Raw genomic sequence first — 22,453 nt, forward strand, 5'->3', positions numbered from 1 at the left:
GCTCTGGTGAATTCTCTCACCCTCCCGCGGTTCTGACTGTACCCAGTGCTTGTATAAATAAATAAACAAACAAACAAACAAAAAAAAAGAGTTCTCCTTTAAAAAATAAATAAAAAAAAAAAAAGACATGGAACAAGTTCTCCTGTTTTTCCCTTAGTATCAATTAAATTTAAGTTAGGAGAGGGGGCCTCCCTCATGGCTCAAGGGGTTAAGAAACAGCACTATGAAGCAATCTGCAGACACTGCAGCACAAGTTCAATCCCCAGCCAGGGAGGTGACCGACATAGCACAGCAGACCTCTCCTATCTCGCCTGCTGCTCCCCTCAGCAGTGTATTTCAGTCAATCTGCTTATTCTGTTCCCCACTCTGTCTCTGGTGAATCCTCTCACCTCACTAAACCTCTGGCCTATACCCCAGTTTTTGTATGTATAAATAAATAAATCTTTTTTTAAAAAAATTAAAAAATAGAATCAGGAGCACTCCATTCTAATAACTTGTATGTTAGTTACTTATTGTTGCCTATCAACTTACTCCAAAACTTAGTGTGTAAGCAAAAAACATTTATTACTCACAGCTTCTCAGTCAGGAATTCAGGAGTGGCTTAGCTAGGTAGTTCTGGCTCAGGGTCTTGTGAGGCTCTAGTCAAGATGTCAGCCTGACATTGATGTTGGTTGTTGGTGGGAGGCCTCAGTTCCTCTCTGTGTGGAATTCTTCACAGGACTACTTGTGTGCTTTCATAACATGGCTGCTAAAATCCCATAGAATGTGTAAACTGAGAGGTTCAAGGTGAAAGCTGCAACACCTTAGAAGTCATACTCTATCACCTCTGCCATTCTTTATTAATTATACCAACCAGCCCTGCTTCAGTATGGAAGAAAACTATACAAGGGCATGAATACCAGGAAGTAAGGCTCACTGGTGGTTTATCTTGGAGGCTGTCTACCACCCTGTTAAATTTAATTTATTTTTTTTAAAGATTTTTATTTAATTTATACAAGAGCTGGGGTACAGGCCAGAAGTGCAGGAGGGTGAGAGGATTCACCATGAGACAGAGCGGGGAGCAGATTAGGCAGACGGAACGAAAGCACTACTGAGGGGAGCAGCAGGCAAGAAGGAAAGGTCTGCCGCACCATGTGGGTATCTCCCTGCCTGGCTGGGACTTGAACCCATGCTGTAGAGGCTGCGGACAGCTTCACAGTGCTGCACTCAACCCGCTGCACCACCAGGGAGGCCCTCACCCTGTTAAATTTTAAATGACCAAACAAACGGAATGAAGTACAAGAGCCCATATGTTTAGAGCAGTCTAATTAAAACTCTTTGGAGGATTTTTGGATCTTTGGAATTACATTAAGACAGCTGATCATCTCCACATTTGTTTCACATCTATGAATGGATCCAGGACTCTCCTTGAGGAAGACATGGTCTAGGTCTGATCTAAAGAGTTCCTTTTGGTGCTTAGATCTCTATTTATACTTAATAATCAGAAAAAAAAAATTTGGAAATATCTTTGAACCTACATTTACACTGAAATTTACAATTCAATGAACAAATTCTAAGATGCATCATTATAAGAATCATCTCTTTATTTATTTTATAGAGCAATGATTTAAACTGAATACATTTGGGCACAGTAACTATTTGACACGAGAAGTAGTTGTATCAGTATGGACCTCAGAAAAATAGCAACTCATCTTACACATAATAAGTAGAAAATATTTTTCTGTCTGCTCATTTAAGTGTTACAAATCCTGAGAATGTTATATACTAAACAAACTAGGTACTGCCTTATTGTTAAATCTTGTTGGAAATAATCCTTTAAAAAATGCTTTGAGGTACAAATCAACTACATATTAAACATGAGTCTTTTGCATTTTACAAAGAGTTTAAACACATACATTAAACAACAGTTCAGTGGCTCTTAAAACAGCTATTAGTCAGGTTCAAGGACACACTGTTCCACGATTTCCCGTAAGTTGGGGTTCTCCATTGCAGCTGCCACTCTCTCCTTGTCATTTATCTGCTTGTTGACTGCAAAACACACAGCAAACATTAGCAGAACTGTGTCAACATGTAGTCCCACACAATATTTTTATCAGTATGTTAATACGGAGAATTAATTCCTTGAGAACTAAAACCTGGTTATGGCGATTCATAAGTTCTGGGAGACTTAAAAGAAAAGTATGCCCTATAATCTTACTATTCTACCACAACTATTTGTAATTTTCTTTGTAGTTTTTGCCTATATATATCTATATATACATATATATTTCCATATAGTTTTATTCCCTATACTTTCATTTTTTAAACTTCAGAATTATTTAGCACAGTGAACATTACAAGCATACTAAATTAATTTTGAAGACTATGCTAGAATAAGTACCTTTAAACACACAACCTTATTTTTATGGTTTGAGTCATATCATTTTGTTTCTCAATATTATTTACCACTTCATATTGCCAACAGCAATACCGGAGCTTTCGGGTTACTAGAAATATTTGGCATTGTTAATAAAAACACTCACACATCTATAACAGGAGGTGAAAAACGGCTTCATGTTATTGTAATTTACAATTCCTTCACTAATTGTGAGAACATTCTCTCATCTTTATTAATTCTTGGTGAATTTTCTATTCATGTCTCTTTCTACTAAATTATTGGGTCTTTTTATTTTAAAACAGATTGCACTGTCCTTCATATAATAAAGCTTGTCCTATTATCTGCTGTCTATAATTTGCAAAAAGCACTCTTGATGACAGAATTCAAGAAATGTCCATATTCTTAATGTGGGCTAACATTTCTGGGATGCTGCTAAAATGTCTCCTTTTGAATGATTTCAATTCATTGTTTCTTCTATGAGGGAAGAGATATATCTCAAAAGTAAAATTGTGCCCACATATAGGAGGTACTCAATAAATACTTACTAAATGTAAAACCCAGAATCACAAGGCTTAATACCATTGCTGTTAGTTAATCCTATAATTAAGAGGAATTTCAAAAGAATATCCTATGTGGATATTATTTTTATTCTTTTATTCTTTAAATTATGAGACAGAAATCACTAGCATATGGGATTTGAATAAATTGAGCCGATGAGGAATAAAATAATCTATATGATGTCTGGAATTGTGAAAAGAGGAGATGGTTTTAAGTTTCTGTGACAGTACCAAAAGAGCTTCCTGGATGGGCTTTTCCACTGAAAGCAGTAGCTTCCCCTTCTGCAACTCTTACTGTGTATGCCTTTCTGAGTCTGGTCTTTCTCTGCGTTTCTTATTGTTGCTCTTATTCTATTACTGACTCTTTCTTCCTCTCCTCTTCGCTTTCCAACCTCTCAATTTACCCAGAGAAGAAAGCTAAGTACAATATGCATTTTAAATGTATTTCTCATTTGTACTCTTATCATTTGTAGATAAAATTCTGTTATTTTTAATGTAATACTATGTAGAACATTTTGTTTTGTGCTTTCCCCAAACCCCAGCTCTGCTATTAAGTGGTTACTGATTGATTTCTCTCTGTAGCCAAAGATCCTCACTATAAAGAAGATCTCCCACTCCCTTTCTTGTACATTAACCCACAGAGACAATATTTACCCCCAAGATACCCTAAAGCCTTACTTGCTAGACCTCAATTTCAAGTATACAGCCCTCTATCCTGCCACAAAAGAAGCAAACCCTCTTTAGAGCTTAAAAGTCAAGATCCGTGGGATTAGATATTCTTTATAGATAATAGAGCCACTGGCCTCGACTAGTTAATAACCTTAGGGCCTAGCTCTAGTTCACATGAAGTTCCAATGACAAAATTACTCCTATGAAATACCTCTATTTCTATACCTCAAGAACTAACTAGTAACTACTTTTATGCTTCTTTGCAAACAACCTAGTAAATACTTGGCTAGCAGAATAACCTGGTATCCAAAATAAAGTACTACCTGAAGTTGTGTTTTAATAATAATTCAAGGTTCACTTACTGTCTTCCTCTGTTGAATGGGTTCCTTCAGAAATGTAGATTTCCAACTGGAAGAAAAATATTAACAGCAAAATATTTATTAAATGATAAGTGAAGTAGAATGTAAAGTGAACTCAAGAGTTGAGGGATAAAAGCCCAAATCCTATTTAGGGACAAGTTTTTCTAAAACAAGGACTGAAATTAGTAGGATTTTTAAATTTTGGCCAATGGGCAAGGTCTACAAAAGATATTCACATTAAATATTTTTTTTATGAATACAAATACAGTTTTAAACAAATGAGATTATATATATATTTAAAAGATTTTTTTTTATTTATTTATTTATTTTTGCATAAAAGAACTGGGGTATAGGCCAGAGGTTTGGAGTGGGGTGGTGAAAGGATTCACCAGAAACAGAGTGGGGAGCAGAACAGGTGGATTTAATGACACACACTGCTAAGAGGAGCAGTGGGTAAGACAGGAGAAGTCTGCATACCATATGTGGGTTAGCTTCAAGCTGGGATTAAACTCAGGCAGTCACAGTTGGCCTTCATGGTAGTAGTGCTGAGACTTAACCCCTGGGCCACCAGGGAGGCCCAGATTATATTTATTTTACTCATGGATATCTCTTCCCTGCACTCTACCTCTTTCTCTTAAATCAGTATCAAAAGTATTTAAACTTCCTCCCTGCCCCATGTCCCAAGAAAGCTGTATTAATAATCTAGTGTAATTCTTCTATACAAGAACTGGGGTACAGGCCAGAGGTGTGGGGGTGAGAAGATTCACCAGGGACAGAGTAGGGAGCAGAACAGGCAGATATACTGAAATAGACTGCTGAGGGGAGCAGTGGGCAAGACAGGAGAGGTCTGCTGCACCATGTGGGTAGCTTCCTGGCAGGCTGGGGATCGAATTCGTGCTGACGTGGCTGATGATAACTTTATAGAACTGTGCTTAACCCCTTGCGCCACCAGGGAGGCCCTAAAGATTTATTTATTTATACAAGAACCAGGGTATAAGCCAGATGTGTGAGAGGGTGAGAGGATTCACCAGAGACAGAGCAGGGAACCGAACAGGCAGCCTGACTGAAATACACTGCTGAGGGGAGCAGCGGGCGAGACAGGAGAGGTCTGCGTGCCAGGTGGGTATCTCCCTGGCCGGCCGGGATAGAACCCGCACTGCAGAGGCTGTGGACAGCTTCACAGCGCTGCGCTCAACCACCTGCACCACCAGGGAGGCCCACTTCTTCTATACATTTTTCATACTTATATAACACTTCTTCTATACATTTTTCATACTTATATAATCTAATTCAGACTTTTTTATACACACACACACACCCCCAAGGTTGGAAGTTTCTTATTTCACAAAATGGAATCAATATATATAGCATCATTCTTTTCTCATGCAGTATTGCCAGGCTACATTTATCCCTCCTAGTTTTCCTGCAAATTAGCTAACCTCCTTCAAATTAGCTAACCTCCTTCAAATTTCCTTCAAATTAGCTAATTTCCTTCAAATTAGCTAACCTCCAGGAAAGAAAGCTTTTGAGACAAGTCCACAAATTACTACAAATCCTATGGCAAATAAAGCATGCTATATGCTTTATTTATATATGTATTTATATAGACATATACTATAAAGATATGTCTACTCTCCCAAGAACACTAAAACATGAACTAAATCCAACTACTGAGATATACGTTTTTAATGTGGTTAAAAAAAAAAATCTTACCCTATTATGGGTAAGATACCTTAGAGATCATCTAATGCAATCTTTTTTAAAAGATGAAACACCACATAAATTTTCCTGGCAGCATAACACTAGCTCTTATTATAAGACAACAAAGTAACAAGTATAAAATCATTCTATACTGGGCCTCCCTGGTGGTACAATGGGTTCAGTCTCAGCACTATCAAGCTATGACAGCATGAGTTCAATCCATGGCCAGGGAGCTAACCCCACATGGTACAGCAAACCTTTCCTGTCTCGACTGCTGCTCCCCTCAGCAGTGTATTTCAATAGCTCTGCCTGTTCTGCTCCCTAGTCTGCCTCTGGTGAATCCTCTCACCCCCACACCTCTGACCTACACCCCAGCTCTTGTATGGATAAATAAAAAAATTAATCTTTAAAAAAATATCTTTAATAAACTCATGCCATTCACAGCAACATGGATGGAGCTAGAAGGAATTATACTCAGTAAAATAAGTCAGAAGGAAGAAGAAAAATATCGAATGGTTTCACTTATAGCAGGAATATAGGGGAACCAAATAAGACATCAGGGGAAAAATAATAACAACATAAAACACAACAACAACAACAAAAAAAAACAGACAATTATAAATCAGACACATCCTATAGGGGAGGAGGAGGCAGGAGGGATCAGAGGGAGGGAGGGAGGAGCACAGGGGACTGAGGTGATGGTGCACAGGTGCATTGGGGAAGGAAATTCTCTGGGGACTACACCTGAAGAGGGGAAGTAAGCAAACATTGTTTAAAAATGAACGATATAAAAATATATTAAAAATAAAGAAAGAAGTATGCACTTGGACATAGCAGTCTTTTCTATATCTGACAGGGAAACAATAAAAAAAAATCTCTAAAAAAGTCATTCTATACTCATTTACTTTAGTTGAAAATTATGCATGAGAATAGTATAAGACAACAACAACAAAAGGAATACTGATATATACTACAACATGGATGAACCCTAAAGATACTATTCTAAGTGAAAGAAGTCAGTCTTAAAAGACCACAAATTATGTAATTCCAGCTAAATCAAACATCCAGAATAGGTCTATAGATAAAAAAATAGATCAATCCAAAGAGCACAAAAATACTAATTCAAAAGGAACCCTACACTCCTATATTTATAGCAATTCCATTTACAATAGACAAGATGTGGAAACAACCTAAATGCCGCAGAACAGATGGAACACTGTAGGCACTTTGGTGGTGGGAAAACTATGGTGACTGCACCTAAGGGGAGAAATTCTATATTGGATCAAGAAGCTATGGTACATATGCACAGTAGAATACTACTCAGTAATCAAAAAAGATAAACTCATGCCATCTGTGGCAATATGGATGGAACTAGAAGGGATTATTCTAAGCAAAGTGAGTCAGAATAAGAAAGATAAATACTGGATGGTTTCACTTATACATGGAATCTCAAGAAACTAAACAAAAGATCAGACAAAGACAAACTGTAAGACTGACCCTGAAAGCAGGCCATAGATTTGAGACACTCAGGAGGGATGGTGGAGGAGGGCGAGGGGGAGAATAGAGAGGGGAGAAAGTAAGGTGGAATAAGGTGGAGGACTGTAGGTACTTTGGTGGTGGAAAAACTATGTTGACCCCACCTGAGGGAAGACATCTTATATTGTGGAAAAAATAAACAAAAATGTTTATTTTTTATTTATTTTATTTTATTTTTGTGGGACCCTCACCGGCAGCCGGGGAACAAACCGGCGCTACAGAGGCTGCGGGCAGCCTCTCAGCACAGTGCTCAACTGCTGCGCCACCAGGGGAGGCCCGAACAAAGATGTTTAAAAACAAAAACAAAAAAGTAGATCATTGGTTGCCTAGGGATACAAAAGAGTTGGGGGAAAATGGCAATCAACTGTTAACTGGGATTTCGTTTTTTGTTTTTTTAAAGATTTTTATTTACTTATTTACACAAGAACTGGGGTACAGGCCAGATGCGCAGGAGGGTGAGAGGATTCACCAGACACAGAGCAGGGAACAGAACAGGCAGACTGACTGAAACACACCGCTGAGGGGAGCAGCAGGCAGGAGAGGTCTGCCATGCCATGTGGGACCCTTGCCAGCAGGCCAGGTTCGAACCAGCACTGCAGAGGCTGCGGACAGCTTCACAGCGCTGTGTTCAACCAACTGCGCCACCAGGGGAGGCCCTAACTAGGATTTCTTACTGGAGTATTGAAAATATTCCAAAATTGATAGTAGTGGTGGCTGCACAACACTGGGAATTCACTAAAAAACCATTAAACTGTACACTTGTAATAGGTGAGTTGTATATATGTGAATTAAATCTCAGTAAAGCTATTATAAAACAACAAAACACATTTTCCTTACCTTATGTTTAAATGGTAAACATCGCTGAAGTTTTACTCTTAAGCACAGCCCTGAAAGGAAAAGAGTCCCAAGTAATTATCTCTTCTTATTGTTTCTTGAAAAAGCATACAGTTTTTTCAAGTGTGGAGGTGGCCCCGTATAATATGGTATCTGAAATCATTTTTAGCTCAATCCAATGTAGAGCCTTTGAATCTGGGACCATGCTAGCAATTTAGTATATCAACTAACACATTGCTCGCCATAATTCAGTGAAAAGGTATTACCAATCCTCTTCTACAAATTATGAACCTGAGTCACAATGTAACTTGCCCAAGGTCATTGAGTTAGTAGACAGTAGAAAGAAAGAGCTGGATTGAACCAAAGACCACTGCAGAGACAAGATCCTTTCTAGTACATCAATTTCCCTTCAAGCAACATTCAACTTACTCATTAAATTTTATTGAATGCTTGCAACATGTCAGGCCATGCAAAAAATTTTAAACTAAGCAGGAGCATATAGAAGCAACTTAAAAAGGACCACAAAAGCCTCTCAAATTTGGAACCCTCTATGCCTGCAAGGTAAAAACAGAGTTAATTCCCTAAAAGCTCATCTAAAGTTCAGCTTCACCCCATATACACCATCCTTGATTATGCAATCCCTTACTGATGAATATGGTCTGAAATAAACTCTCTTTATCTTCCTTAAAACAATATATATAGTTAAAGACACCTATTTTATATCTTTTTTATTATTTATATATTTATTTATTTATTTATTTAAATTTTTTTTTAATTTATACGAGCACTGGGTACAGTCAGAAACTCAGGAGGGTGAAAATTCACTAGAGCCAGAGTGGAGAGTAGAACAGGCAGAGTGACGAAGTACACTGTTGAGGGGAGCAGCAGGCAGCAGGAGAGGTCTGCGCGCCATGTGGGACCCTCGTCCAGCAGCCAGGGATCGAACCGGCACTGGAGAGGCTGCAGGCAGCCTGACAACCCAGTGCTTGCGCCACCAGGGAGGCCCACCTATTTTATATCTTACTGCCAACTAATCCAAAATTTTGGGAATGCAGCCTCCCAAATAGAAAACTACCTCCAAAAAAACCCTTCTACCAGGTCTTCTGCCCATTCTACATGGAAGCCAGTACAGCAGCTAAAGGGAGAAGATGGTGATGAAGGCAGTGCTAGTCAGAAGCACTCACTTCAATCTCCAGAGTTGGAAGGAGGAACAGATCCACACTCACTCCCCAGTAATTGTTGGCATGTACACTTAACAGACACAGCATGGGGCCTCTCTGGTGGCCTAGGGGTTAAGTCTTAGCATAAACACCACCACAGTGTGAGTTCAATTCCTGGCCAGGGAGTTAACCCACATGGTGCAATAGAACTCTCCTGTTTCACCCACTGCTCCCCTTAGCAGCGTTTTGCTCCCCATTCTGTCTCTGGTGAATCCTCTCACCCACCAACACCTCTGGCCTACACCTCAGTTCTTCTATGCAAAAATAAATAAATATTAAAAAAAAATAAAGAGAGAAGCAACATGGCCTAACTATAGGAGAAACACATATGGAGTCAGGAGATCCTAGGCTTGAGCCTCAGCTTCACTCCTTTCTGGCTATATGATTCTGAGAAAGTCACTTAAACTCTAAGCCTCAGGTGCCTCATCTGTAAAATTAATAATATATCAACTCTCTAGTAGACCACAGAAGACGAATACATGAAAATACTCTGTAAACAATGAAGTGTGATACATAATGCTAATTATTATTTGGGTTAATATTAGCTAGAATAGTTTAGAAAATTTTACACACACACATGCACACAAACAAAAACATACAGACACACAAATATACATATATAAAACCTTACCAATAAGAGTCGCCAAAGAGCAATGAGGTACTGTTGGTGTGAACCTGATAATAACCAGATAGTCGTCTTCATTTATCTCCTGAACCTTCACGCAACTTTCGGTTACCACTTCCAGTTCTTCTAAAGTATTAGGCTTTTCTGGGTCCCGGATAGTTCGAATCAAATCTACAAAATCATCAGACAAGGAATTATGTTAAAACCTGGGTATTCTAAATAAGGATGATTTTGCCCGTTCTAATCCCAAACGCTAACCTCTTTTTTGTTTAAGTAAATTCTATAGCAACTCCCAGGTTCTAACAGAAATTTCTACTATTGTTTTCATTTGGAGAAAATTTTTCTTGGACAATTATTAGATTATATTCAATTTCTTAGATCCCACACTGCAGAGAGAATATAATGGGAAAAGCATTATAAAAGCTAATAAAGTAGGTCCTTCCTGGTGGTGCAGGGGTTAATGTCTCAGTGCTATCAAGCTATCAGCAGCCACTGTAGCAAAAGTTGGATCCCCTGCCAGGGAGCTAACCCACATGGCACAGCAGTCCTCTCCTATCTTGCCTGCTGCTCCCCTCAGCAGTATATTTCAATAGATCCACCTGTTCTGCTCCCTACTCTGTCTCTGGTGAATCCTCTCACTCCCTTCCCACCACTGGCCTGTACCCCAGTTCTTGTATGCATAAATAAAAATAAATCTGTAAGAAAAAAAAGCTAAAGAAGTGACTGATTTTTTTAAGTAAATTCATTCTCAAAAAAAATTAGAAATTGGAAATATTTCCATGGATTAAAATTTAAAAAAGAAAAAGAGGAAGCTAAAGAGGATGAAATAACTTTTAGCTTGAGAGAAAGTGGCATCAGGATTTATGGAAAGGAACCTGAATCAAGTCTTTAAAAAGGGGTAATATTTCAATATTTGATATTGAAGGTGAAGGAAAGTAAAGAACAAGAAGTTTAGTTTGGGGCCTCCCTGGTGGCACAGCGGTTGAGCGCTGGGTTGCAAGCTGCCCGCAGCCTCTGCAGCACCGGTTCCATTCCCGGCCTTCGGGTAAGGATCCCACATGTCGCGCAGACCTCTCCTGCCGCCCACTGCTCCCCTCAGCATGTACTTCGGTCCTTCTGCCTGTTCTGCTCCCTGCTCTGGCTCTGGTGAATTCTCTCACCCTCCCACGCTTCTGACTGTACCCACTGTTTGTATAAATAAATAAATCTTTAAAAAAAAAAAAAAGAAGTTTAGTTTGCCTGGAACCCAGTATAAGTAAAGAGGATATAAAGATTTGGGTCAAACTGCCAATGCTTTTTTCAGTGAGCTACAGGCAAGAGGACATCACGTCATTATAATGCCAGCTGATAACTCACGCACCACCTGACACTCAGAACTAAAGAGAAGAGCCAGGTATACCTACTGAAAAACTAGGCCTAAAACAGGTATATGACAATAGTAACAGAGGGGAAGGGATAAATGAAGAATTCCAGAGGCAGAACCAACAGAATTTGACAAAAGTTTGGATATAGAAGACAGGAAAGAGAAGAAAGGAAGATGACTCAGATTTTAAGTGTAAGTGCTTAGAAGAATACTGACAGGATAAAAAGACAATGTGGTGGGGCTAGTGTAAATAAGGTCAATTTTATATGTAAGGATTTTGAGGTGCTTCAGGGATAACCGAATGGAATATTACAGCAAATACTGTTGCATACAGTTTAAGAGAGTACAAAGATGAGAGTGATTGTTGAACCTGTAAGATTCAACAATGTTATGAACAGTAAGTAGAACAGAAGTTTTCAATCTTGACTGAACAATGGGATTACCAAGAATGCTTTTATTTATTTTTTTTTTAAAGATTTACTTATTTATTTTTATTTTATTTATTTATTTATTCAAGCACTGGGTACAGTCAGAAGTGCAGGAGAGTGAGAGAATTCACCAGAGCCAGCGCAGGAAGCAGAGCAGGCAGAAGGACCGAAGTACACTGCTGAGGGGAGCAGCGGGCGGCAGGAAAGGTCTGCGCTCCATGTGGGACCCTCGCCCGGTAGCCGGGGAGCAGCCGGGGATCGAACCGGTGCTACAGAGGCTGTGGGCAGCTTCGCAACCCAGCGCTCAACCGCTGCGCCACCAGGGAGGCCCCCAAGAATGCTTTTAAAAAAAGTAATGTCTGAGCCCCACACCAGATTTTCCAGTTCAACTGATTTGGAGTATGACCTTAGCACTGGAACTTAAAAAAATTTTTTTCAGGCTACTCTTATATGCAACCCAGTTTGAGAATCAGTAGTGTAAAGACAAAAGGGACCCAAGGATAGCATTATGAGAAGTGCCTATTGTAAGGATTAGAAGGGGAAAGAAGGGCCTCCCTGGCGGCAGAAGGGGTTGAGTACAGCACTGCAGCACGACTTGGATCCCTGGATGGCCAGGGAGCTACCCACATGGTGCAGCAGACCTCTCCTGTCTCGCCCGCTGCTCCCCTCAGCAGTGTATTTCAGTCAGTCTGCCTGTTCTGCTCCCACTCTGTCTCTGGAGAATCCTCTCACCCCCCACACCTCTGGCCTGTACCCCAGTTCTTGTATGCATAAATAAATAAATCTTTAAAAAAAAATGAAGGGGAAAGAAAAACAAAAAGCAGGGCAAGAGAGGGGTAGTTAGCAAAATCAAATGCTGCAGAAAAATTCAGGTTGGTAAGAGTTAAAACATGTCTTTGACTTGTCACCCAGGAGGTCACCTAAAAAAAAACCAAGCAGGTTTCAGTAAAGAGGTGATAGCAGAAGCCAGCTTGCAAAAGAGGCAGTGAATCGGAACTGTAGTTCTACAGCTTTGGCAAGGAAGGGGTGGGGGGCAAAGGAAGGACAAGCGTTAAGAAGAATTTAGAACAGTGCCAAGAATAAGGGAAATGACTATGTTTTATAACACAAAGGGAAGGATCAAGTGGAAGAAATTATTAGAAGGGGAGGTAAGGGGATTAGTATAATAAGCAAAAGAATGAGACCCAGGGTGTGGGAATATGAGCTGGCTTTAGAGAGGACAATAATTCCTTCTTAGTCTGAGGTTATAGAAAAAGATGGAAGGAGAGTGATAAAGAGAAATGATGAGTTAGAAAGCGAGACAAACTGAGAGAGTTCACATAAAACGGGCATGATCTTCTCAAGCCTCAGGTTTTGTTTTATATTTATAGCACCCCTGTAATCAGAACTGCAACTGGGAAAAACTAATCAACCAAATTCTACCTACACCCCTCTACCCCCAACAATTAAGGCTCATCACTCAATTACAAATAGAATTTGAAAATTTGGGCCTCCCTGGTGTTGCAGGGGTTAAAGATCAGTGCTGTGAAGCTCTCACCAGCCACTGCAGCACAAGTTCCTGCAGGCTAGGGAGCAACCCACACAGCAAAGTAGACCTCTCCTGTCTCCCCACTGCTCCCCTCAGTTGTGTATTTCAGGCAATCCGCCTGTTCTGCTCCCCACTTTGTCTCTGGTGAATCCTCTCACTCCCCGCACCTCTGGCCTACACCCCAGTTCTTGTATGCATAAATAAATAAATAAATCTTTAAAAAAAAAGAATTTGAAAATTAAGGCAAGAAAAAGAGGACAAAGCTTCTTCAGAAGACTGTGTCATCTCGGAGCTCCAGGAAACAAGGATTTTTTGAAAAGGAATTTGCTGCCCCTCATCCTACATCTTCTCCCTGTAAGGCTCACTTCTACTTACCCCTGATTTAAAACTTACCCTTTATTAAAGTTCTCTAGTTTTTTAGTGGTTTGTGAGATTTGGATTTATTTCTTGAAAAAAAGAAAGTAATGTTGCTCTCCTATTACTAAGTCTTCTGTGGCTCTGAACTAATACTGAAGTCTTCATTAATACTTAAGGCTTCACTGTCCAATTCCAACCTACTGTTTAAAACAATTTTTGATGACCCCTCCACCTTTCACCACAGACCCTCCTGTTCTCTAGCCCCACCTATCTGCCATTCCCCTACACATGTTATTTTCTCACTGCCATACTTCTGCTCTACTTTCCTCTGATGAGTATGCCCACTACCCATGATATATCCATATACTACTTACACTTCTTAAAATCTTTCCAGATCCCACAATTAAAGATTAGTATCTCTCCTTCCTCTGAATTTCTGTATCTTGTATTCCAGGTTATGGAATACTACTATATATACTATATATACTACTATATATAGTAAGAAACATTTTGTTTTTACATATGCAAGTCTCCCTCAAAATAAGCTTAAGGACAAGAATCATCACTCTTCCAAAGCTGTATCCCAGGTGCCTGCTGTCTCTAGATGCTGCACACAGTTCTGACAGGAGAGGAATGTGTCCACCTGCCCAGCGCAGATGATTCCACTCATAATTATCATCTGGCTGGGATTAAGTCCTGCTCCATCAAGAAAGACATAAACTGGATTAGTTCCAAAGGCATTTTCCATCCATGACTTTCTTCTATTGGCCTATAAACCTTACTGAATTATGTTTGTATTCTCATTTGATTTTTTACCCTTGGTCGACAAGAATCTCTGAATGGCAGAGGCAGTATACTTGGTTTTTTCCAAAATACTACTACTTAAATTCAAAAAGGAGACTCACAAGGCAATTGTGAAGTGGTGGAAAGGGCACTAAGATTGGATTAGAAGACATGGGCTTTGGTCGTTGCTGATTCTGTACTGGCAGTGTGAACTCCAGGAAGCAGTTTAACCCATTCTAAACCTCTGTTTCCTCATCTGTACAATGAAAACTGTCCCAAGGGTTAAACAGATGATATAGATGTTTTATATATATATACATATATTCCATATATCTGCATATATATATATATATATATACCCACACACAGTGCAATATATATTGTGCTGTGTGTGTGTGTGTGTGTGTGTAACACTCCAGATTTGACTGGGTTAAATCACGCCTATTGAGGAGCCTCTCTCATTCTCCTTTTTCGGGGGACTCTGCCTATAGCTTCTGCAGCAGAAGTGTAGCTGTGACCTTGGGCCAGTCCCCAACTGGGCAGTCACCCAGCAGTGCCTGTGGCAAGAGGAGTGTTTTTGTAGAAACTAAGGACAGGAAGGAAGAATTCAATTAAGTAATGCAAACAGGCCGGTTTTGCTTCCTAACCAAGCACTCTAGTCGACTCGTACTGTACTCAGAAGTCTAGGGCGTAGGACAGACGAGCGGAAAGAAGCTTTTAAGATCTCCAGGTTCAGCCTGCCCCACAGTTTAGGAAGCGCCCGAGTCCAAAGAAGAGTCACATAGCCTCCAGATTCAAGGACCCCCGGAGAAACGCTTCCCACGCGCCGGAAGACAGTAGGGAAAACCACAGTCTCCACGCCCAGCCCTCAGGTGAGGGCCTCATTACCCCCGCCTCCGCGTAAAATGCTGCCCTGAATAAAATTAATTACCATAAACCTCTAGCGCTTTCTCTTCCATGATCCGGGGCTGCCGGGCAGCTCCCCGCTCAAAGAAACCCGAGAGCCACAGGACTCTGCTCAGCGTCCAGGAGAGAAGCCCGGACACTCGCTCCATCCTCACGCTCCGCCATCCCTGGCGACTGTCCCACCCGAGCCACCGTCTCTCAGCAGCCGGTACCGCGATTTATCGACTTCCTGGTCTTCAAACCGGCCAAGTCTAGCCTAAAAGTCCAGGGTAGCAGAGAGTAGGCGGGGCCGGGCGGAGCAGCGCGGAGGACCTAGGGAAGGAAGCCGCGGGGACTACCAGCCCCAGCATGCTTTGCTCGGTTTCGGCGGGACGCGAGAAAAAAATTGCTCGTGGCTCGTGAGGCGCGTTGCTTGCTGGGGCGTGTGAGATGTTTTCGTCAAAAAGCAGAGCCGTGGGGCTTTCCTGGTGGCGCAAGGGGTTGAGACGCGACCTATGAAGCTGTCCGCAGCCACCGCAGCACGAGTTCGATCCCCGGCCAGGGAGGTACCTACAAGGCGCAGCAGACCTCTCCTGACTCGCCTGCTGCTCCCCTTGTTGTAGGACAGGGAGAGGGGCAGCCCAAACTCCGCAAACCTCCCCCTTTCCTGGGGACCACCCTGTTACACCCTCAGCAGTGTATTTCTGTCAGTCTGCCTGTTCTGTTCCCCACTCTGTCTCTGGTGAATCTTCTCAAACCCCTCCCCCCCACCTCTGGCCTGTACCCCGGTTCTTGTGTGCATAAATAAATAAATCTTTAAAAAAACAAAACAAAACCAGAGCTGTATTCTGGGAGGCGTAGTGTCCGCTGTGGGCGTGTGTGTGTGTGTGTGTGTGTGTGTAACGGTCTGTTACTCGCCACTGCTGCCTTTCTCAGCGCCTTCAATAAGCTAAAGATGAATCCTGGGGAAAGGAGATCTTGATTGCTAGTGTTGGAGGAGCGTGTGCTGGAGATTCCAAGGTTACTTCTCCAAGAGAGACGCTCCGGGTGAAAGCTTTCTTCCTAAGTCAGGCCTGAAGTGAGTGTCAGCTGCGGTGACACTCTTTATTTGCATATTTCAAATGTATGACCGGATATCAAGCACACAGTGGGTGGTCAGTATGTCTTCATTGAATGACTTCACTAAATTCCAAAGGATAAAGGGTGAAACTTTAGTGTAGTCTGGTCAGAGACCTCAAAAATATTTATTGAATCTATGAGGGCACGTGTACTTGGCATGTACTTGGCATGCTAAGTGGCATATAGAGGTTGCAGACTACTTTATTCAAAGTGCATCTCTTTAAGAAGCCTGTAAAATAAAGCTATGCAGAGCCCTAGAAACCTGAGCGAGGCTCGATCCTCCTTTTCTGCCCCCTCTAACCCCTGGGTAAAGAGCTCCGAGTCGCCCTTCGGGACTGGGATTTGGGGGCTGCAGCCGCTGGCCGCTCCGCCCCACCCCCGCAGGCCCCGCCCCTGCGCCCCCGCCCCGCGGCTCCCGGGGCCCCGCGGCTGCCATCCCAGCCCCGCCGGCCTGGAACGCCCTGCTCGCCGCGCGCTCTCTCTATAAAGTTGTTGTTGCGGCTTCCGCCGCGGGTGGAGGAAGATGGCGTCGGGAGGTGGTGGCTGTAGCGCCTCGGAGAGACTCCCGCCGCCCTTCCCCGGCCTGGAGCCGGAGTCCGAGGGGGCGGCCGGGGGTTCGGATCCCGAGGTTGAGGACAGTGACACCGAGGGCGAGGATATTTTCACCGGCGCCGCGGCGACCGTGAGTTCGCAGTCCTCGGGGCGGCGGTGGGCGGGCGGCCCGAAAGGGAGGACAGTCCAGGCGAGGGGGGCCAGGCCGGGCGGGTGGGCCCGGCGACCCCGCATCGGGGACAGCAGTCGTCCCTCGTGGGCCCTGGATGATGCCGGGACAGAGTCATCCCTGGGACGGACCGTGATGAGCGGGAGGTGTGGTGTTTCCCGAGGTCTCTGACAGCGAAGCACCTCTGAGCCCGGCTCTTGGCCCTGCGGAGCGATGACCCCATGAACCAACAGGGCCGATTTGCAAGTGGTTTCCTGCCCAGCTACATTAGTAGGTCACGACAGGGGACTAGGATGCAGACTTTCCTTTGCCGGATCTTACTGATTCTGGAACGAATAATGTTATCAGGAGTGGCCCAGGACAGTGACCCGCCCACAAATACTTTCGATTAGCTCAACTCTTAACAGTATTTTCCAGAGGCCCTGCCTGGATCTTCATTGTAAGGGTGAGGTGACTTCTGATCTCTAGGAAAACCCGGTCAGAGGTTGGTTGATTTAAAGGGCCAGATAAATCACTTCGTAGAGCTCTTTGAAAGGCATGTAAAAGTGCTTTAGTACCTCAGTGAGAGGAAAAGGGAGGAAGAAATGGTGTTTCCCGTAGTAATATGCAGGTTTCAATGAGTATTGGGTGTTGGAAAAAAATAAATCTTTATATGTGTAATGTGGAGACCTGTAATTAGTTCTGCAACCAGTAGAGATGTTTTGGGCTCTTTTATAAGAATACCGACCTTGGTACAATTCATTCCGGGTTGAAAACTTATTCATTGCTAATTTTGTGAATTTATGCTTCATTCTATATTGGATAATGCTTTTCCTCATAGTGACTACTCAGAATGTGAGTGCCTAAATAAAACAGCCTTAAATTCTTTATACAACATGTGTCTGGAAAAGTGTGAGATTTGTCTATTTCGGGGGGGGGGGGGAGTTGTTCTTGGAAATGACTTCTGTGACCATTCATTAGAATTTTCCCTATACTGTATTCAGAAATTGAGATCATAATCCCATCTCAAAAAGTTTATTCGCTGATGCTAATAAATAGCTCAGACTGTTTAATGTAGTCTGTTATTCTAAGAAATAATAACTTGCTACTAATTTAGTCTTTACCCATTTAAGACAAATCTTTAGTAATTCTCCCATAAGCAAAGAAGAAAAACTACTGTTGATAACTGCTGGAATGGTAGATATTCAGATTGAATAACTGAAAATAGAATGTCTGGCACTTAAACTGATTGATCACATAGACAAATGGTTTATTCCCAAAACGGGACCTGGAAGGAGTTATTTTTTCTAGAATTCTCAAAAGAAGTTCAAGATAATTGAGATTTGGGGGTCCCACCATATTATTTTAGAGCCATCAGTGCTCTCTTGTAGTACTGTAAAAATCCTTTTGTCTGATTTCCAGCTAAGGAGAAGCAGAGGTGGTAAGAATGACCTTGTTCTACTGTGGAAAGCATAATTATTTTTATTTAGATTTCGAGCTAGGAAAATAAGAGTTGTTGAGGAATTGAGCCATTTTTTGAGCTCCCTGCCCGAATGGTAATCTAAGGTCTTAAGGAAGCCAACACCCCAGGATTCTTCACAATTTAAAGTGTGAATTTCTTGTTAAGTAGTCATTAAATACAAGTTATATTCCAATAAATGCTTTAGTTATGAGCCAATGTAAGGAGATACTTCTGTATCTTAAGAAACTACATCGAAGAATAAAGTAATGAAGAAGGTGGGCTTTGAAGTCTGATTTAAATCTAAGCTTTATATTAGCTAGCTTAACCAGGGGAAGGTGCTTAATTTGTAAAATGTGAATAATAATAGACTTCACCTCCACCATTATTATGAAGATTAAATTAGAGTACCTGTAAAACACTTACAACAATTGAACATTTTGTAAACTATAATTCTAAGAATCATAAAACTCACAAAATCTAATACTGCACAAGGAAAGGTAGATTAGTTAACCCTAAAAATGATCAATATAGTTTATCAAACTAGTAATTGATTTGATTAACTAAAAACTATCAAATGATGTCAGTAACATCTAACTAAGTTTATTTTCATACTCTGTTTTGTTGGAGGCAAAGAGGGGCATTAAAGAATTGGGAAACTGAAGCATGTAAAATTTAAAACTCATTTCCGGTATGCATATAATTTCCTGGACAAGGGTGTAACAGCTGCTGCTGTTAATCATCCCATCTGCTCTTTTTTATAGACCAAGAGGCTTTGTTAATACAGTAAGAAAAATGTGGTTTGATTTATAATCAAAAGAGCAGCCCATGTGATGCAAAGATAGGTGTAAATCACAGAATCTGCAACCAGTTGTTTACTTGAATGGGAGCGACTGGAGTTAATAGAACTGTTAAAACAAATCTGAAGATATTGATTTAAGACTGAAGATCAAGTTGGGAAGGTCTGATAATTAAAAAATACTTCAGACCTTGTCTTCTTTCCACTTCTTACTGTCTGAAATTCTAAATATATTACCTGAATCTGTATTACCTGAATCTTGATGTGGACCTGAATCCAAATATGTATCAGTTAAAACTTTCTTTGTTCTGGGACAGCATTTATTTTTCCCTTAGTAAAATGAGAGTCTAAATTGGAGCCATTCTTTGTCTTTCCTAATTCTTAAAATTATCATGTTAAAACAACTATAAATTATGTATATTTTTGGGTCTCCCCGGTGGCACAGCGGATTGAGTGCAGCGCTGTGAAGCTGTCCACAGCGCCAGTTCCATTCCTGGCTGACCAGGGAGATTCCCACATGGCCTGGTAGACCTCTCCTGTCTCACTGGCTGCTCCCCTCAGCAGTGTGTTTCCGTCCTTCTGACTGTTCTGCTCCCTGCTCTGTCTCTGGTGAATTCTCTCACCTGCCCGCGCCTCTGGCCTGTACCCCAGCTCTTATATAAATAAATAAATCTTTCTAAAAAAATTACATATATTTTTATACTTCATTTAACATCACTGATCTTATTTGTGTACTTCTAAACCTGAAAGATAAAATTGAAACAATTTCTTTGTTTGCTTTCCCAGCAGTTCTTATATGCTCATCTCTTTTTTGCAGTGTGCTGGCACCACTACCAGATTTGCCTTCTATATAAAAGGGGAAAACTGGGGGAGGCTTTCTCATGCTGAGGAGGAAAACATAGATGAGTGATTTTGACCAAATCTGGTAATTTTTTCTTTTGATTTTCCCCATTACTCTTCTTCTTGATTTGAAAACCTATTAATTAGAGAAATGACCAGGAAAAAATATAGGATAAAAAAAGGAATAGCAAAAGACATAAAAAAATCATATGAATAATTATTCTTTGCTTAATCAAGAATTATTTTTGTGGGCCTCCCTGGAAGCTGTTCGCAGCCTCTGCAGAGCAGGTTCAATTCCTGGCGGGCCAGGGTGATACCCGCATGGCGTGGCCGATGTCTCCTGCCTGGCCTGCTGCTCCCCTCAGCAGTGTTTTCGGTCCGTCTGCCTGTTCTGCTCCCTGCTCTGTCTCTGGTGAATTCTCTCACCCTCCCGCGCCTCTGACCTGTACTCTAGTTCTTGTATAATTAAATAAATCTTTTTTTAAAAAAAAATATATATATATAGGGCCTCCCCGGTGGCGCAGCGGTGGAGCGCTGGGTTGCGAAGCTGCCCGCAACCTCTGCAGCGCTGGTTCGATCCCTGGCTGCTCCCCGGCCACCGGAGGAGGGTCCCACATGGCGCGCAGACCTCTCCTGCCGCCCGCTGCTCCCCTCAGCAGTGTACTTCGGTCCTTCTGCCTGCTCTGCTCCCTGCTCTGGCTCTGGTGAATTCTCTCACCCTCCCGCGCTGCTGACTGCACCCAGTGCTTGCATAAATAAATAAATTAATTAAATAAATAAATAAAACTAAATCTTTAAAAAAATATATATATATATATGAATTATTTTTGTATTCCCACTGGGGTCTAAAGGTTGAGAACACTAACTTTTATTGGCATTCATAAGTCTTGGATAGTAATTGGCTTCTGATTGACAGGATAGGCTATAGAGAATTACATAAACATAAGTTATTAACATTCAGATAGGAAAGAGCATGCATGGTATTTTTAGAATCTAGTCTTACACATCTGTGGTCAATATAACATATATCCTGAGGGGGAACAATCAGCTTTTTCTTTTCATTATGGTAAAAACACAAAATTTACCATCTTGCTATTTTTAATTGTATACAGTTCAGTACTGTTAGGTGTGTTCACATTTTTGTGAAATATCGCCAGAACTTTTTTATCTTGGAATTCTGAAATTCTGTGTCCTTTAAATAATTTCCTTTTCCCATTCCCTAGCTCCTGGTAACCACAATTCTACTTAGTTTCTATGAATTTGGCCACTTTAGATAACCTCATATAAGTGAAATCATGAAGTGTTTTTCTTTTTTGTGACTGACTTATTTTACTTAGCATAATGTTCTAAAGGTTCATCCATGTTCTGTCATATGTCAGAATAGCCTTCCTATTTTAAGGCGGCTTTATAACATTTCATTAAGTGTGTATGTAGCACATTTTTTGTTTATCATTCATCCCTTGATGGACACTTGGGTTGCTTCTACCTCTTGATCTAGTGAATAGTGCTCATATAAAAATAGGTGTGCATTTATTTCCTTGAGATTCTGCTTTCAGTCCTTTTGGATACATATCTGAGAAGTGGGGTTGCTGGATTATATGATGATTATATTTTTAATAGTGAAAAAGTTTATATTTAGAGTTACCTAGCTTGGCTCAGTTTAGATGATCCTAATTTTGTTGGTATCATAGTGGGGAGCCAGTCAGACATATGCCTTCTTCTCTCCATTAGGTCTCTTCAGGGTGTTGACAGCCACTTCAGTGTCATAGAGTTTTTCACAGCTTGCTTGATCTGGTGCTTGTTGACCTTGACATCCACCATGAACACAAGTGTGTTATTGTCTTCTGTCTTCTTGGCTGACTTGGTGGTCAGGGGGAACTTGATGATGGTATAGTGGTCAAGCTTGTTTCTCCTTGGAGTGCCTTTCCTAGGATATTTGGGTTGCCTCCAGAGCCACAGTGTCTTAGGCCTCCAAAAGGTGGGTCACTTGAGGATCTTACTCTTGTACTTGTGGATGCCTTTAACATTATTTTCTTGATCTTCAAAACCTTTGCTGTGGCTTTGGCTTTGGGAGGGGCAGGAGCTTTCTTATTTTCGGTGCATCTTCATGAAAAGAATTTTCTATTTTTTGAGGAACCTCGATACTGTCTTCCATAGTGGTTATGCCATTTTACAATTCCACCTGAGCTCTCTTTTAAGACAACTTTATAAGGACATTATCTTTAGATCTGACAGAATTTAGAAGTTTTATTATAGCGCCTATGAGATGGATAGTTTAGCTGGCTAGTATTTTAGTTCCTGTTATGAAAAATGC

General features: G+C 41.3%; 2 protein-coding genes across 4 annotated transcripts in view; one reads left to right on the forward strand and one right to left on the reverse strand.

Annotated features, from left to right (window-relative positions):
- Window positions 1-1,930: 1,930 nt before the first annotated feature.
- Window positions 1,931-15,392, reverse strand: CIAO2A (cytosolic iron-sulfur assembly component 2A; the record flags this gene model as incomplete). Its single annotated transcript, XM_084239529.1, has 5 exons — window positions 1,931-2,028; window positions 3,966-4,011; window positions 8,037-8,086; window positions 9,885-10,049; window positions 15,269-15,392. The coding sequence occupies 5 exons, from the start codon at window positions 15,390-15,392 to the stop codon at window positions 1,931-1,933; spliced, it is 483 nt and encodes a 160-aa protein (XP_084095655.1).
- Window positions 15,393-16,864: 1,472 nt separating this feature from the next.
- Window positions 16,865-22,453, forward strand: part of SNX1 (sorting nexin 1) — a gene marked incomplete at both ends in the record, with an annotated part of 36,707 nt that continues 31,118 nt past the window's right edge. For all 3 annotated transcript variants that reach the window (XM_084239530.1, XM_084239531.1, XM_084239532.1), the window contains one exon: window positions 16,865-17,023. In XM_084239530.1, the coding sequence (XP_084095656.1) occupies window positions 16,865-17,023 (159 nt within the window). The remainder of the gene's footprint in view (window positions 17,024-22,453) is intronic.

Source organism: Talpa europaea (assembly GCF_964194135.1).
Source record: "Talpa europaea genome assembly, chromosome: 8".
Lineage (NCBI taxonomy): Eukaryota > Metazoa > Chordata > Mammalia > Eulipotyphla > Talpidae > Talpa > Talpa europaea.